General features: G+C 41.2%; 1 protein-coding gene across 2 annotated transcripts; it reads right to left on the bottom strand.

Moving 5' to 3' along the window:
* Nucleotides 1-4,094: 4,094 nt before the first annotated feature.
* RCN2 (reticulocalbin 2) lies at nt 4,095-15,096 on the bottom strand. Of its 2 annotated transcripts, none has more exons than XM_066196375.1 (7): nt 14,972-15,096; nt 14,749-14,854; nt 11,829-12,025; nt 9,280-9,393; nt 8,456-8,552; nt 6,647-6,789; nt 4,095-4,905 (listed from the first exon to the last, which is right to left on the bottom strand). In XM_066196375.1, exons 1-7 carry the CDS (start codon nt 15,071-15,073, stop codon nt 4,753-4,755), a joined length of 912 nt encoding a protein of 303 aa, XP_066052472.1. In that variant the 5' UTR covers nt 15,074-15,096; the 3' UTR covers nt 4,095-4,752. The 2 variants fall into 2 exon arrangements, with proteins under 2 accessions (XP_066052472.1, XP_066052473.1); XM_066196376.1 differs by having other exon boundaries at nt 9,280-9,381.
* Nucleotides 15,097-17,974: the final 2,878 nt, after the last annotated feature.

Raw genomic sequence — 17,974 nt, 5'->3', positions numbered from 1 at the left:
AAGAAGACAGAATGTGCAGGAGGGACTTTGTGAGGGAAAACAAAGTGCAAGCAGAGGAGGACAAATAAGAGTCTGGAGGGTCAGAGGTGTAGCAGGAAGAAAGCATCATTGCATGAGACTGGGAGAAGGAGAAATTTGAGGATTCACTTGCAGATAGTGTTGAGGAGAAAGGAGTGAAGTTTTCTTCCAGAAGGGAAAATTTCTTGAAAAAATGTATTTTGAGGGCATGGGCACTAGTTATACTTGATCTGTATGGAAAAAATAAAAATAATAATAAAAAAGGATCTTTTTTAGAGTGTTTTATCTCACTCCTTCCAATCCTAAATGTTTCCTGTTACTATTTCTAAGTTACAGCTGTGTTTTGAAATCATCAAGCCTGCTGTTGGGGTTCATAAAAATGCACTGAGTGCATTTTAGCCCTCTAAAATGATATGCTACTTTCCTGTTATTTTTAGTTTGGCCTCCAGCCACAAAGCCAATTATTTGACTAAACCTCAGGCTGGGCTCTGTGCCTGCATCCCACCCAAGAGCTCTGGTGTAGCACAGTCAGCTCCCCAGCAGCTCCCAGGGATGCTCTCTCTTGACACCATCAGCATGGGCAGTTCCCTCTGTGCTGCAGGTGAGTTTCTCAGAATAGCCCAGACCAGGTCTCCAGTTTGGGTGTTTGATGAGCTACCAGAGAGAAGCTGGAGTCCCAGCCCTGGCTCTGATGAGGCAGATTTGGGTCGATTTGGGTCCCCTGCTCCCAGGTCCTGGTGGCACTGGGTTGTCCATAGGTCACTGTGCCATGCAGGGCTAGACAGACTTGGCAGGGCTTCAGAAGAGAGAGACAATTCTCTATTCCCCTGTGCTCTAAATAGGAACAGGACAGCAAGGCCTCCAGTTCTGAAATGCTGTGTCACAGGATTGGGTTAGTATCATGATGTGTGTGTCCGGAGTTCTCTAAGCGTGGAAAGGCTGAGCCTGGGAGGGAGCTCTGTGGGGCTGAGGCAGGGAGCAAAATCACTGAACCTTGCTGGGCTGTGAATGCTGCGATGCCATCTACTGAAATCCCCTGAGCATCCTGCAATTCCCCTTGCAAAAGTGATGTCAGCACCTTCGAGCCAAAAAGCAGTATTTTAGTGGGCAAGGAAGGGGCTGAGGCTTGTCAGGATGCTTTGGACACCTGCAGGGCCTTTCAGCTGCCCTTTCTCACTCCTTTAAAGGGGATTTCAGCCTAACCTGACAGGCTTGCTCAGAAATTCCGCAATGTCAATGAGGAGCCTTAATTGGAACTCTCCCCTGACAGCCACTGCATCTCCTTCCACCACTGCTCTTAGAGGTTAAAAATCAGGTGTTCTCTGCCTCTCTCAAGGCCAAGAATGCACTTCCTGAGGGGTTTTCCCCCACAAATTAAATTGTTTGGCAGCAGAATGTACCATTCGAATCCATTCCGTAGTGAAAAGTGAGGATAAGTCTGATTTAAAAAAAAAAAAAAAGTTTTAAAAGCCCTCAATTTTTCTCATTCATTAGAATGAAAGTTTCATTTAATTTTTAACTACATACTACCATGAGAAAAGTTTTTTATCAGGGATTTGGGTGGCAGGTTTGGATTTGACAGTAGGCAAAATATGAAAAGAGCATCTACAAACATTTTTGTGCTCATCCAGGATGCCAAGGAAGACGTTCTTCAGAGGAAATGTTTCTGATTTTGGGGAGTCTGATCAAGTAGATAGTAAACCTTTTATTCTACATAGCAAGAAGATGAGGGAGTCTATGAGAAATATTCAGGCAGAAGATAAAGAAATGCTGAATACTCAGATAATCCCGGTGTTGAGCTGGTTGTAATTTTCAGAAGTCCTTGGGTATATTGTGGTCCCTTGGAATGGTGGTTTGGGAAATGCCAGTGGAGACTGGAAGGTGCTGGTGCAGTCCTTCCCAGCCTCCAGAATTCTCACGTCTGAGATACAGCTTCCAAACAACTGCTGCAGTGCAGCCATGTCCAAACTCCAACGGCTCACAAATTATCCCCAGTCATACCCATTAAAAATGTGGAAATCACCTTGCCTTCTGTGAGGAGCCAGTTTCCATGGGAACAGAAAGCGCAGCCTCTGAACACCTGGCTTGGTCTGTTCCAGCTGCTCTGGGCCATCACGGCTGCACCTGGAGGCCGCTTCAGCACGGCCCAGACCCCACACCAGGGCTCTGCTCAGCTCTGAAACTCAACTCCCTCTGCTCCTGTTAGAGGGAAACGCTGCAACAGCCTCCCAAAAGCAGTCTCACGGTGCAAGACAGTCCTGCTGCTGTTCTGCTTCAGTAAAATCCATAATTAATATAAAGAATTACCTCTTATCTAACATTTCATAGCAGTTTCTAATAGAGGCCATCACTGAAAGGTGGGCCCTATTCTGCTGTTTTACCCAAGAGAAAGATCATAAGCCTTTGCCATATTCCTGAAGAACATGAATGGATTTCCTCTAGAATTGCATTGTGATACTTTGTATATAATAAAATTGTTTGTACCAGAGAAATGTGGGGTCTTTTTGTGCTTGGTATGTGTTTAAACCATCCTTACCCCTGAGAACGTTTAAAAGGCAAAAAAAAAGGAAAAAGGGAACTGTGGAGAACTGCAATGTCACTGGGCCCTTGAACAGCACAAACAGGATCATGCTGCTCTTGAGAGAAAAGTAGAAGTACTTTGTGAAAGAGAAAATGAAATTATTTGGGGTTTTATCCCCCTCTTCTTGTCATAAATTCAGGTACCTGCTGAAAGATGTTTTTAATTTGACACCATTTGAATGCTTTATCACTACACCAGCTTTCTCCATACCCTAATTCAAAGCAAATCACTACTCATCTGGAAGTATTGCACATCCATTAGCCAAGCAGGCAATGCTGGTGCTGCTGAGGAGGTTTCTATGTCTCGAAAGAGTCCCTGGATCTGTGTCCCAACCATATCATCTGCAGCAGGTTCTGCCTCCGCACAAAATGTCCCTCCTTCATCAATACTTGTTTAGCATCATGGGAGACAACACTTTAGCTTCCATCAGCACATTTTAGCCAATACTCTGCATATGTGCTCATTTAGAAACATCACCAGTCAGTTTACAATATTTTTTGTTTGTTTTAATATTCCTGGGCACGCTGGATTTATTAGACTTTACTTTTTAAAAAAAATCAGATCTCACCACCAAATATTTTTTGTTTAATATTCCTGGGCACGCTGGATTTATTAGACTTTACTTTTTTTAAAAAATCAGATCTCACCACCACTATGGCAAGAGCTGTACTCATATTCCAAAGGAACTGACCTTAAAAAAATATGGGTAGAAAAAAAAATCCAACCACTAAAATTGAAAAAGTGTTTTGAATTTCTATTACTGTGATATCTAAAAATATAGTGTATGTGGTTTTTCTCTGAATCAAAATTTCTAACCTTCAACTGGTGACACATCAGCACTTACCCCGAAAGGAATTCCATTTGTTCTGAGCATAATTTAGAGGTGGTATCCTGGGAAAAAAACAAGGCAGAACTAGCTGCTTTTACTCCATAGAGCTGGGAGGAAGGAAAACATTAGTCAAGGAGCACACTGTGAGAGCATTACAAGAGTTATTTATGTAGGAATTAAAAAACCCTAACACACTCCACACAAGCTGTTCTGTGAGCCTTTGTCTTTGTCTGGAATACTCAACTCATTTCTTTCCAGGAGACAGAAGTGAGCATTTGGACTTTCCTACACTGAACCTGTAGTGCCATTAACCCTTCAGACTATTTCAAATAATCACAAAATGGGAGAGCACTCACTTGTGGAGCTTTCAGCTGAGGTTAATTTTTAGACGTTATTACTACAAATATTATTTATGTAATGCCTTGGTGCTTTAGCCTTCCATATACTGCAACTCAAAAAAGAAACACAATTGCTTTTCAAACTTGTCCAGAAAATTCTAAATGCATGTTGCTTTTTGTGAATCTTCTTTAGCAGCCAGAGAAGATGACACATCTCTGGTTGACATCTCTGTCCAGCCAAGAATGTTGGCTGGACATCATGCACATTTTTCGTATTTCCAGGAGCTGCTATGGGTGACCCAAAGTGAGAAATAAATGTACAAAATACTGAAAGATAGAACATTTTAAATTTTAATCCAACAAATGAAGAGGGTCTTGACACAGTAAAATACTACGGTATTGCTAATGTTCTACAACTGTACATTAAAAATAATTATTGTCTATAGATGTAAAAAATAACACGTTTTATGATAGAGTAAAACACAGTATAGAAACCATTCAAAATCAAGTAGAAACCTCTTAAACAACTGAGGCATTTATGTAAGTATTTCTCCAAAGGTATTAAACAAAACACAGCTCATAGTTACTCTAAACATCCCCCCACCTTCCCCACACTCTGCCCTAATTTAATTGATTAGAAAAATAGTAGTCTCAGTTACTATATTTTGCATTCTTTCAGAACCATCTAGATTCTCCATTTTCTTCAAGTACAGTAGAACAACTCTTCACAATACAGTACTACCCTGAAGTAATTAATTTCCCAACACTACAGAATTTCGATAGCAAGTATTTCAGATTAATTTTGAAGCCTAGAAGAGGACCAGGAAGTTTGCAGGAGGGCAATTAAATTTTGAATGCAAATTATTTACACAAACATTAGTGTACTGTAATTACGGCATAAAACTTGCAATGCAGCTGATGAGTGCTTTTAACAAAAGCTCCAAATGAAAGAAAGGGAAGAAAAAAAAGATTACAAAATAAATAATCTAAAGTTCTTCATGGTAGAAACGTTCATCATGAAGCTGCCTACCATAATCTGTTGCTTCACTGTTAAGAAACAAATCCTGGTTCTTAAGAATTTCTGCTTCAGAAAGTTTTTTATCATCATTCAAATCCATCTCTTCAATCAGGTGTTGAGCCTGTAAAAGAAACAGACCACACATGCACCAAGTTAAAACAATTCTGATTTTTGCTTATTTATATACTATTAAAAGAGAGAGGTCTAGTAGTAAGATGAAGAAGCAAATGCAGAATATTTTAGTTGTAGCTCATTCACCAGTATCTCAGAGTCCAAAGCTAAAGGGCTGTGCAGCAGCTCTGCTGCACCTCTTCTTTCTGAGAAATAGGGAGTCCTGGTATTACATGGGCTTTGTTTTAATTTGCTGAACATCTACAAATGCAGTAATTTAGAGAATCCTTCTGTTCCTGCTTTTCCTGATTGGTTTGGCTCAATGTAACTGAGCCAAAAATAACGGGGACTAACGTCAGCCAAGGGGATTTTAAAAGCACTCTGCATGGCAAAAGCTGAAAGATTAATGACAAACATCTTGGCCAACACATGTCAATTCCTGAAAATGGAATAGATTGTAATTTTTCTATTTTTATCTTATTTAGCTACCAGGGTTCTCAAGTCATTTTGGAATGCCAAAATGGAACTTCAAACAGCAGTTTGTGACTGAAATCAATGCTACCTTCTCTTTAGGACAGGTGACTTTGCTAAGCCTTTATACTACCCAAAGGAAAAACCTAGCACAATGGAGAAACAAATCAAACAAATTATTAGTTGCAGAACTGAGCCATTACTACAGCATGGCCTTGCTGTAAGCCAAAATTGGAAAGATAGCTAAGAAGAGCTAAAAAAAACCCCAAACCAAGGCAGGCAACACAGGTACGAACACACTCAGCAGCACAAAGAGCTCATGTCAGAACAGTGGTATTTCTGTGAAGTAAGAACTGACCACAGCCAGAAAAGGCCATGCAAAGGCTCCCAGATCCCCATTTACAGAAATACTCCCAGGACAGCTCGGCATCCGACACGGTCCCACAGGGCAGCACCCAGGGCTGCTGCTGCTGCTGCTGCTGTCCCCAAAACCCAGCAGGGCACAGGGAGGAGCCCACGGGCTGTGGGTCTGACACAGGGAGGTGCCTCTTCCCCAGGAACATGAAGCCATGGGAAGACCTGGCGGTCCTGCCATTCTTAACAGCAAAATCCTCCATGGTAAAGCAAAGACATGGAAAATTTAGCTGAGAAGGTACTAGAAGAAAGGCAGAAATCCTCTCTACTGCAGTCAGGGACTGGAAACTACCACAAAAAATAAGCTAAAATGAGAATCCACTTAAAAGCTATTATGCTGTTCTACCTCTGATTAAACCATTTTAATTAGCATCATCAAAGTTCGCTTTACACCATCTTGAATCACAGAGTACTTCCATTTTCTTGTACTTTAAACAAGTTTTTAGTTCTATAAATTATGATGATTTATCCAGTGAGAAGAATTACAATCAATTTCTTATTTCAAAATTATGCAGCTTCTTTTGGTAGTGCATCTCATTAGATTTACCTACAACAACTAAAAAATTACTTATTAAAATTCTGTACCCTTGAGTCAAAGCAGATAAGCTATTTAAACATGTACAAAAGCACTTTGTTAATTTACAAACATTTACACAATTTATAGGAACTTCACATTTGCCTAATGCAGTCAAAGGACCTGCATTCCTTGTCAAAGTGAAAAGAAGTTAAAAACATGCACAAAGATCTACTGATACTCTTTCTCAATAACTAAAACACGATAAATCTGAATGCTTCTCTCATTTTGCTGTGATCCTTCAAAATTCTCCTGTAGGAATTAAAACCTAACCAGCAGTCAAACCACGAACCTCCTCTTGTGCAATACCCTGATTGTTGGGTACTATCCAAGACAGCAGCTCTTGAGGGCTGAGTTTTCCATCATGATCCTTGTCATAGTCATTCACAAACCGGTCCTTCTCAACCAGTATCCATTCTGGATCTTCCCTTGCAGCTGGTAAGACACAAGTTTAAAGCCACTCTTCACTTTAAAGTAGAGGTTTTAATCTTTTCTCCTAGGCAAATTCATTTATTCTCATAAAACATGACCTAAAAGTGATGTCACTAAACAAAAACAAACCTTAATGGGCAGAGGAAAGTAGGGAAAGCAATTTCACTTACTGTCAGTATTTATTTGCACACTTGTTTTATACTTACCTGATGTACAGGTATTGCATCCTGCAGCCTACAGCAATCTTAGACTTGTCCTTAACTCTTCAAGAAATTGAGAAGTAATTCATCAAAATTATAAACACTGCAGACAAGCATGATCTGGCTTTCTAAGCCTTACGAAAATCAAAAGTAGCAGGTATCACAAGCAGGTAAGTAACAGTTAAAAATAATTACAATTCTATTATCAAGGAAGATAAAGTGAAGTCTCTCCTTCCTAACATTTGGTTTTGCAAGGGGATTTTCCCTTCATGTCACAATTCACCATACACTGTTGCCCCAAACCAAGAGCTCATTATGAAATCAGAGCCCCCATGCAGCCTATTAGTCATTTTAAAGAGTGCTGCAGGAACACTGTCTGCAGAAGAGAAAAGGTGAAGTAGTTTGTAGTCACAGATGATTTTCAAGTTTTGCTAACAAGTTGTGATGACAAAGCTGTTATCTTCTCAATTACTGCAATAATTTCACTCCTTTCCAACAACTTATTATAGACTGGCTTGGAAAAGCTTTCTTTCATGTCAGAGCAGGAAAAAGATGAAGAACCCTGTAGTTTAATCAGAGATCTGTTGTTTTTACTGGCTCTAACAAACAAAGATGGTTATAAAACATGAAATTCCAGGTGGCTGATTAGAGTGAAGAAAAATGAGTTACTCCCCTGGTTCTCCATATCCTCATGTGGTTTACACAATTCTCCCCAGCTAGGATGCCATTCAGAATTAGCACTTCTTTGGGCCAAGCAGACTTCCCACAAAACTGAAGTTACTGGGCTTTTTGGAATGGGAAGAATTATTCGCCCTAGCTTTAAGCAAATCAAATACAGTGTGTTAAATATTCATTGAGAAATGTTGATAAGCATTCAGGTAAGTGTCCTTCTTCTTGTAAAAAAAAAAAGGAACAGATCAAGTTTAAGGAAGGGCAAGTCTGGAAAAAAACAAACCCAAACAAATCAAAGAGTGAAGGCAACAATCAGGCTTCTGATACCTGGAAGAGTGAAGTGACTCCTCACACTTCCCTTCCATCCCTCTCACTACACACTCAGCTCAGTCCTTCCAAAGCAAGGCTGGCAGCTGCCTGCTCAAGCTGTCAAGGCCAGGCCAGTGCACTCTCACACTCCTGCTAGCTGGATCTGCAGAGGTGTCTTGCTGGCAAATACGCTGCACCTTGTTTCAGCTGCATCCTCTGTGGTCAGGAATTTCTTGCAGAAAACAAGAAGCAGCTTGCAAGGAAACTGTGGAATGGGCTACACACAGATCACCACCAAATGGGGCAGACTGAAATAAGGAGTCTACTATGCCCAGTTTCAGAAAACAGAATTATTCCAAGACAGAAAATCTTACTCAGAATCTGTAGGTGTAAGTGTGAAAAGCTGAAAATAAAGGTGCATCCAACTCTCCCCATTCCAAAAGCTTTTGTTAGTTCCCTCTTTCACGCCCCTTCCCTTTTTTCCTTACTTGGGTCTCTTCTGTAATCACCAAGGAATTCTTCCAGGCTAACAAATCCATCACCATCTTTATCATGTTCTTCTAAAGCCTCCTGAATGACAAAGTCCTTTTGTATACATACAAAGAGCAAAATTAGCAACTCATGATCAAGAGAAACAGCACTGAATCATTTTAGAGCAATGACATACTCCTTAAATGAAAGACTCCCTCATTTCAAATGTCTTTTTGTATTTTATGCAGACTAGTGCACTAATTGCTTCCTGTACAATAAAACAGACCCTGTCCTGTCTCGAAGAGTTTAGAATGTTAGATTTCATGAAAACCAAATCTGAAAGGTGTCCAAAGAGCTGGAATCCTTCAACACGATTCAAAACTGCAAAAGCAGCTGAGAAACATGAATATGTACAAAGCTCTATCATCTCATTTCACTTTTCATCAGGTGGAATCACTAATTTGCACTTTTGCAACTTAATTGAATTGTTAGGAGAACTGGTTGGTCTTTTGTCCACCAGAGAGCCAAAACTAAAAGCTAAAATCTCACTGACGGATTTGCAGCCTAACAGAGCTGGGAGGTGGCTAAGTCAGTCCAGTCCCCAAAGTTGGGGATACTTGTGCAATCCTAGTTCTTAAAACAGATTTCAAAGAAAAGCACGGAACTCCTGCTCCTGACCTCCAGCACCGGATCCACAAGACATTACCTGATTTTTAATTTGGGCTGTCCAAGCCACATCCATAACTGCCCCACTTCCTGTGGTACTGGGGCTAAGGACACACATTGAAAAGACCAAAGACCTACATAGACAGGCTGATAAAGATGCTCCCCTAAATCTTACCGTCATGTACTCCACTTCTTCAGGATGTTCAAATGCAATATATTCATCCACATTTAGAGCAGGAACATCATCTCTATTAGCTTTCTCAAAACGTTTTTTCTCCTTTAAATGAAGCTTAGAAAATAGATTTAGTTAGAGCCCTTATTGGAAAGGATAAACAACATAATAGTAGCTGGCTGTAATCTCATCAGGATATTAATTGTTTCACATTACCTATTCATATTATACTGATGTTAAATTTTCACTAAAAACAACTCATTGAGAGCAATAAGAACAACACTTTTAATTGAGATGGTTTTATTCTAAGAATCACAAAACCCCCTGCTTTTTTCAATTTAAGGGGCCATTTAAAACATACTAAAGAGAGATAATGAAAAGACCAAGAATTCTCAATTTAATATGTGCATCCTCTTCTATAAGTTACCAATTCCCAAAATAACAAAGTGAATTACAATGATTATAATTAATGGCAGCCATTGCAAATTCCAGAATTTACATTTTAAGGACACTTAACCTTCTGGATCTACGTCTTGTTTATGTCAAGGGCAGCCTGTAGTTCAGAGAAGGTCTTGAAAGATCGTGTATGCAAAACGTCTTTTCTGAAGCCATTTTAAGGCCAGATTCCTTTATTACAGGACTACTGTCCATTACTCGTGATCATTTTAAACAGAAGTCACATCTCTGACCTGTTTTCAGTATACGTATTAGCATGCCATTAAAAAAGAAATAATATCTGATATAAGCAGGCAAGTTCTTATTTCTGAATGTCTTGCACTTCCTGTTTCTGTCTTCCAGATGTGCAAAGACTTCCTATTCTTTTCTGGTTTCATTTTGTACAATCTCTGGATAAAATACAGGCCCACACCATTGACAATCAATCTGTGCTCAAACTGCACACGATGTGAACTATAAAAATCTTGGAATCCCATCCTTAGGTGTGCTGTGCTATCAGTGTGAGTGATCTGGGTAAGGGAGTAGCCAGCAAATCAGAGATTATAAACACTTTACAAATAATCATTTGAAATTGTACTTCTGATTTATATCCCACCTAGTGACACTTCTCTCAACACCAGGCTAACCTGAAGAACACAGAGCATAACAAGTAACAAATGAAGTGTAAGATCTTAACTATTCTGCAAAACAGTTAAATGCCCTCTTAGAGAAAAGCTGACCTTAGCTGGGAGTTTAACTAGGAAGGCAATCCAGAAGGATTACAGAAAGTACTATACTGCAAGGTAAGCTTGAACAATTGAGGGAGAAGGTAAGTTTTCCAGTGTTTCTTGAGAAGTGACGAACAAGGCCGCCACCTTCTGGTAAATTCCTGTGGTTAGCTGATGTCAATTCTAAACTGTGTCTCACTCTTCCATCTTGATCAGAGCAGGACCACTGATTTACAAGCATAAGGAAAATGCTGTACGTGCCTGACCCGTGATGCTTGTACAACGCTGCTCATTTACAATCTACATTGGAGAAGTCAGCAGGCAGGAAAACTCAGCAAGCCGTCAAGTCATAACCTAAGCAAGCAGTTCTATCCCAGCTTATATAGCTATAGCTCTTTATGTATCTATGATGGCAATGTCTCAAACGTGGTATCAATACTCTGACTGGAAGTTCCTCTGGAAATCTCTGGTATTTAAATGCTATGTAATTATTCAGTTATGTGACATTCCATTTACAGTTTGTTTCTTCAGTTTGTAAAATCCTCTGTTCACTATAGTAGTTTCACTTCTGCTAACATCCTGTATTATCTACTACTACTTTACTAAAAGCAGACAAAGCAATCCTCACAGAAAAAATAAACCTCTGGCCAGAATAGTCTACAAACACACTTATTCTCTTTCTGAGAAACATTTACATGTAAATGTGGAACTTGAAAAGAAACAAGTTTTGCCATGTGGTGGTTCTTGGTGAACCTTTTCTCCTTGCCTCTCTTGCCTCTTTCCCCACTTAAGCATCTCCTTTTACACATGTGACTCACACACAACTTCTGTGTTTAAACATCCATTTTTAGCTGTGGGAGTTGCATTTTCACTGCTTAAAACTGTTTGAATTGCTATTGCTTTCTCTGTGGGTCTCTAATGGACAGACAATGTTACGGCAGGCAATGCTGACACCCCACACTGAGTGCTTGAGCAGTAACTGAAAGAACAGCTGGAACAGTGCAGCCAAGGGGTTCCTTCTGCTCCAGCCCCAGTGGTGCTGGCCCCTGCTGAGGGCAGGATCCTGTCAGGCTGCAGACCCCACCCAATGGATTGCAGCCTGGGTTTAAGATGATGGCTGGAGACCGTGTTCTGCTGTAAGACTCAATAGACTTATGCTCCACTCAGCCAGCAAAATACACTCAGGAGGTACCATTTCACTGTGCCTTTATTTTGTCAGTAGCAGCTTTAATACTCCACCACTTTAATTACTCCCCTATCTCAGCCAGCACAAAGTGTTAAACATATGCCAGCTGCTCTTCTTTCTCTACCCATCTTGTTCTGCCACAATAAACAAATATTGCTGCCTTTGGCCAACAGCTCACAGGAGCTGCTGCTGAAACATTTTACCTGGCGAAATGATTCTTCTTCTTGATCCTCCAGGACAGTGTCCTCATCAAAATCAATTACACGATCATACATCTGCAAGTTATACTCCTTCCAAGACACCAATCCATCACCATCTTTGTCATAGTCACTGAAGTGTTGCTTAGCTTCTTGTGTAACATAATGCTTAAAAGACTGCTGTATCCAGGAGCTCAGCTCATCTGTGAAAAACATTAAAAATATAATAAAGAAAATCAGAATCATCTGCACCATAAAAATGTTGAAGAACCCACAGATCTATTCTGTCTGGAATATACTTCACAATTCAGATGAAAGCGTACAGGCAAGAGGTTACTCAAAGCAAACAGTCTGTTTGCTCCATGCTGTGGCTTTTTCCAAGGTAACTGAATGACGGAACAGATCACAGCTACAGACTTCAGGGGGTTTGTAAATGGTGATGTGGCCTTGTCTTTTCAAATCTGAAGGAAATCAACACTATTAGCATCATTTCTTTTTTCTTCAAAGCTTTATGAAAATGATGCTGAGTATGGTTTAGACGGACAACTCGAAATGTAATTTGACACCCCAAAAAACATTGTTCCCATCACTCTGGGGATTTTTCTTTTGAAAAATCCACAAACTGAAATAAAACTTAATTTAGTACCATTGCCTTAATTACCCAAAATAAAATATTAACTAATTATGTAGAGCTATTTTCCCTTTACTTGGGGCTGAAACCAAGCCTCATAGTTTGGAAAGGTTTTTTAGTTGCTTGTTTTTATAGAAATGTAGCTAAAAGAAATAAAACTTAAATACCAATGAACTGACAGAGATACATTAAAGTTACTTCATTTAGAGAAGATTGGGAGAACATATTCTCCCAGTATCTCTCAGCTATTTTCAGGTGCCTGGAAGGGAAAAACATCTTCCTCTGCATTGCAAAAATTATACATCTTAATCAACTCAACTGAAATCCTGCTCTGAAGACTCATGACTAATAAAAAGTCCTGTGGAAATCACTACTTTGACGTAGAAAAATCTTACAGCATTTTTAAATACTAAAGTATCTTATCCTGTCCTTCCTGGCAGAGGCATCAATACAACTTTATTAGGTCTATTTAAATATCCTTGAAAAGCAGCAATGGATTTTTTAAAAATATATTTTGAATTTATATTAGCAAAGGGACCAGCTTGCTAACACAGTCTGTTGAAGATGCAGAGGTGTGTGTGCCAGCAAGGCTTGTGCAGAAACCAGCACTGCCTTATAAGAAACTGCAACATGATTTCTTAAAGATGGGCACCATTAACTAATGGTTTATTTCCCAGCATTTAAGGTGTCAGGCACAGCCATGTGACCACATAATGTCCAAGGCCATGAATCAGAAATACTTAATACTCCAACATCAGAGAAACAGCATTAACATATTTCATCTTCTCTCACTGTCAGCCTCCAAATGGAGGCACCACTAATAAGGAAAATGGTCTCAAGAGTTTTGCAATACACTGAGGAATAACTGAGCTCAAAAAGTTTCAGTACCATAAGTTTCTTAGTGTAAAAACACATTCCACTGTGAGTTTTACCTTTGGGAAGCAAAAGGAAGGCAAGTTTTCATTAGACTGAGAATCAGATGCAATATATATACACGATGACGACAGAGTATGGGTGGAATTCCTATACTTATATAGACTTTTACCCTTAAAGCCTCCATGTTGTGAGCTGCCTGTGGTGTATGACAGGGATCAGCCATCCCACTGAACTACAGACCATCTCACTTCTACACAGTCCATGCAGGAACACAGAAATCAGGGTGCAGTTATTAGGTTCAGAGTGAAAGGCCTAAAGTGAAGGGCATTCAAAAGAATCTTGTCTTTAAAACTGCATTTTGTTCTCTCACCTAGAAAGCTCCCTGCATGTTTAGTATAGTTTTAATGAAATATTACTGTTCTGGCATTTGACCAAGGATTCAGCTTGCTTTGTGTGTGCACATGAGAGACTTTTTTGTCAAAATCACAAGAAAAAGTTCATAACGAGGTTTAAAATTACATTATCATAATGATGTACTGAAAGAAAGGGCCTGAGCTGAGGAGTCACGGAGTTCCTAAGTCTGACTGGGAAGAGCCATTTGAAAACCTGTCTGGGAAGAGCCATCTGACAGTGTATTATGATCAAATACGATCCCTCAATGTCACTTGGTGTCACCAGGTACTGAAGCACACCTGTGCAGTATTATGGCTGCAGTACTTTTTTTCCATCTTAAACCTGCTCTCTGATTCACACGTAACAGGATCACAAAGACAGAAACCCACTTGATTCCAAGCAGTAGCTTCAGATATGCAAGGAGCAGGTGCAAGTGCAAAGGAGGTACCTTCAACTTGATACTGCTCTGACCCACACTAACTCTTGCTGGCCACACTCCTTCCATCACAGAATGGATCAGTTTGGAAGTGATCAGAGTGGGTCATCTGGTGCAATCTGCTGAAGCAGGGTCATCCCAGTGCACGTGGCACAGGATTGTGTCCAGAAGGTTCCTGAGCATGTCCGGTGAGGGAGATCTCCGGGCAATCTGTGCCAATGCACAATCTCTGCACAGGAAAGTTCTTTCTCCTATTCAGGCGTAATTTCCTGGGCATGAGTTTCTGTTCATTGCCTACTGTCCAAGTAGTCGGCACCACCGAGTAGAGCCTAGCTCCATCCTCTTAGCACCCTTCCTTTAGGTATTTTATACACATCAGTGAGGTCTCAGTGGTCCCTTCTCGAGCCAAAATGAAACCTTAGGCACTGAGATAGCCTCAGTATGAGCCTGTCAGTGTTTCTAACTCACAGTGCAAGGGATCGTGATGTTTTCCACGGGGATTCTCCCCAGCACAAGAGCCACGGGCTGTGTCACGGGTAGAGCGCGTTTTCCTCCCGGAGCAGCCCGGCCCGCCCGGCCCCCGCCGTTACCCTCGCTGAGCAGCCCGTCCGCGTCCGCGTCGATCTTCTTCACGATGTTCCTCAGCCGCCGCTGCTGCTCGTCCGGGCTGAGCCGCGCGTACTCCTCCGCCTCCTCCTGCGGAACAGCAACGCGCCCCGTCAGCAGCCCGGCCCGGCCCGGCCCGGCCCGGCGAGCGCGCCCGCCCCGCGGCCCCGCCGGAGCGGCGGCCGGCCCCGCCCGGCCCCGGCCCACCTGCCCGCCGAGCAGCGCCTCCCGGTCGTACTCGGCGCGGTGCTGCCCGCTCGCCGCTCCCAGCGCCAGCGCCAGGCCCAGGGCCAGCAGCAGCGGCCGCATCGCGCCGCCCGCCCAGAGCGACCCGCGGCGAGGGGCGGGGAGAGGCCCGGGGGCGGGCGGGGGGCGCGGCGGAGGGTCGGGCCCGGCCGGCGGTGTCGCTTGTGTGCAGCACTCGCGACTCGGGAACGGGAAGGGGTGCCTCTCTGGTCTACCAGCGGAAGGCACCAAATACCGTCAGGATATACTGACAATTACCCAAGTTTTAAACATCAGTGAGGCCTGGCAGATTTATTTACCACAGTCTGACTGGCTACGAGGAACGTTTGGATATGGCTGGAGTGACTCTTCGAGATGCCCTGCACAGGACAAAGAGTTGGGGCGGATGTTCCTGATGTCCCCTCCAACTCGGCATATTCTGTGATTCTATGATTGCCAGAATTTCAGGCAAGCACCAACAAACCCTGCAAGGGGAAGATGATCAGAAAACAAGGTGTGTAAAAGGTTTATAGCAAAAAGGAACAAGCATTAGTCTTGCTTGAGGGCCCAACTCAAATGCTTCGGAGGCAAAGAGAAGGGGAAGCGAGGCTTTGTAAGAGTTATTAATAAGGTGGATCAATACAAGTTTAAATAACTGTTCAACACAGATAATAGAAAGCTGTAAAATAAATTTAACCTCATTGACCACGCAGACAAACTGAAAATACATTGAGAAAATGAGCAGGGGCCTCCCCAGGAATATCATTCCTAAGAGCTGTCACATGAAATTGGGATTGCTCTGATCCCGACCCCACTTGTGGTCAAATGAATCATTGTTACTGGGCTGAGATTTATGTAGGCCCATCATTAGATCTGTTATTTCTCCCTTCAATACAAGGGTATTTTCAACATTCCTCCTTTGACTAGAAAGAAGTGAGATTAACCTACCTGTGTTTGCACAAACACAATTGTTTAGACAGAGCCCCCAGGTAATGGAAGTTACTGCACTGTGCAGTCCCTTCCATGGTGACAGCAATGGGCTGCTCCTGGTTCACCTCCAATTCTATTAATCCTGAAGAGCTATGACAGTTCATTTTGAAGATCCAAGAGTAAAATATTGTAATAAATCAGTAAACATGTTATTGCAATTTCCTGCCCATATAAGAAATGTCTTTCCATTAAAAAATCTAATAGTGGATGAAGTCTAATACCTTTTATTGGTTTAAATGTCAAATTTCCCATCAGTATTTAATAAATCACATATAAAAATGTGAATTAAGTCCTACTACTTGTGGCATGTGTAGACAAAGCAAATCCTATGAGCAATCAAAACAGAAATAAGATTTCATTCGTTTCTGAAACAGTACTGAGGATACTTTGTTTTCTTTGCTGCATTACTAAGACCGCAAAAAACCTCTTTGCTGCACATCTCAAGGGTTGACAAGTGTATCAGATTAGACATTTCAGTGCCTACACAACTTGCAAGACCACATTTATTATTATGAAATTCATTATATCCTATACATTAGGAAAGAAATCTGGATCTCAGCAAGAGGGAAGGCAGAGGAAATCATATTCTTCTCCATGTCAAAATACAATCGAGACCCTTTCCAGCACACAATTAAACCAGTTGTATAGTAAAATTCAAGATCATTCTGGTATGAATGCAGGGGGGGGAAAGAGAGAGGCTTTTCTGTTTCCTCCATTATTTTAACCACATGCATAACAAATGCATCACTATTGTAAGTTAAAAGGGAGTATCAGTGACATCATTTTTAAATCAGAATACAAGTTATGCTATATAAAACTTTTCTGTGTTAGGAATTTACTGACTTTTCTGGAAAATGTGCCCTTCCCTCAAGCCAAATCACATGCAGTCAATCACAAATCTGTTTGGAGCCATTCTTTTGGGCACAAAAAAATTAATGTTAGAAGGTCATGATCAGCACAAGTTCTTCTCTGAGAGATCTGCAAGTGTAAATCGGAGCTCTTGGACTGGCAGCATGAGGGCAGCTGTCCAGCAGCACAAACACCAGTTCCTGAACAGTTATTTCTAACAAGTCAAGTTATCCATCTGGTGTCTGCTGTAAGTTTTAGATGTTTCTACATTTCAGTGTTATAAATCATTGCCCGACTTGAATAAGCCATAATTTGTTTTATTCTACTGCATGTCATTTGTACCCTGTCAGAATAAATTGTTTGACAATAGCTTTATTTAGATAGGCTTCCATTTTGACATATTTCCCTAATCTTATTGTTACCACATATCAACATTTTAAGCTGCATATGAGACAGTTGATGGAAGACCTGTGTGCAAAGATTATCCTTCCTTTTTCAATTATAAAAGTTGTTGATTTTGGCACATAGATTTAAGTAAGGGAAAAAACTGAGCAGCAATTCAATTATAAAGATCATCACATTTAAATATCCTGTGTTTGGCTTTCAAAGTGACAGTCATTTGCTTTAGTAGCACCCAAATATGACTTCTTGAGTGTTCTAATTGTTTCATAAGACTTTGCAGAAAGTATTTTATACTCTGCAGACATTACTGACCTATTTTTCTAGTTCTTTGCATTTAGTGCAGTTATTAATGTCTGAGGAAATAGGTTATAAACGGAGATTCTTCTGATGCTGTGTCTGATTTGGCATCAAACCAGAACAGCAGGATTTGATGTGACACAGTATCAGGGCACTCAGCTCAGCCACACACTGGGGAGGCAGCTGTGGGAACTCTGACTGATAAATAATAAACAAGAGCATTATCAAAGGATGACAGTGTGAGGGGTTTGGATGGCTCAGCTCCCTGCTCTGACCCACAGGCAAGTGATGCACCATTTCTGGGAGATGATGTCGCTGCTGCAGATCCAACTGAAACGTGTATGATCTCCCAAGCCATCTATTCCTGTCCTTGCAGGACTTTTAATGTTTTAGAGATGACAACCTGAGCTGACCAGGTTATCACTTAGGCCTCTTTCTTCTCCCTAT

Source organism: Chamaea fasciata, unplaced genomic scaffold, assembly GCF_029207755.1.
Source record: "Chamaea fasciata isolate MVZ Bird 193981 ecotype frontalis unplaced genomic scaffold, bChaFas1.0.hap1 SCAF_14, whole genome shotgun sequence".
Lineage (NCBI taxonomy): Eukaryota > Metazoa > Chordata > Aves > Passeriformes > Sylviidae > Chamaea > Chamaea fasciata.
This window is presented reverse-complemented; position numbering and strand designations above follow the sequence as displayed.

Bases quoted from the DNA above. Each gene is read 5' to 3' on its own strand.
- RCN2 (XM_066196375.1), bottom strand. From the start codon at position 15,073: ATGCGGCCGCTGCTGCTGGCCCTGGGCCTGGCGCTGGCGCTGGGAGCG. The intron at 6,790-8,455 runs GTAAGGAAAAAA...GTGTCTTACCAG, and splicing joins TGATTACAGAAGAGACCCAA to CTGCAAGGGAAGATCCAGAA. The intron at 4,906-6,646 runs GTTCGTGGTTTG...TTTCTTTTACAG, and splicing joins AGGGTATTGCACAAGAGGAG to GCTCAACACCTGATTGAAGA.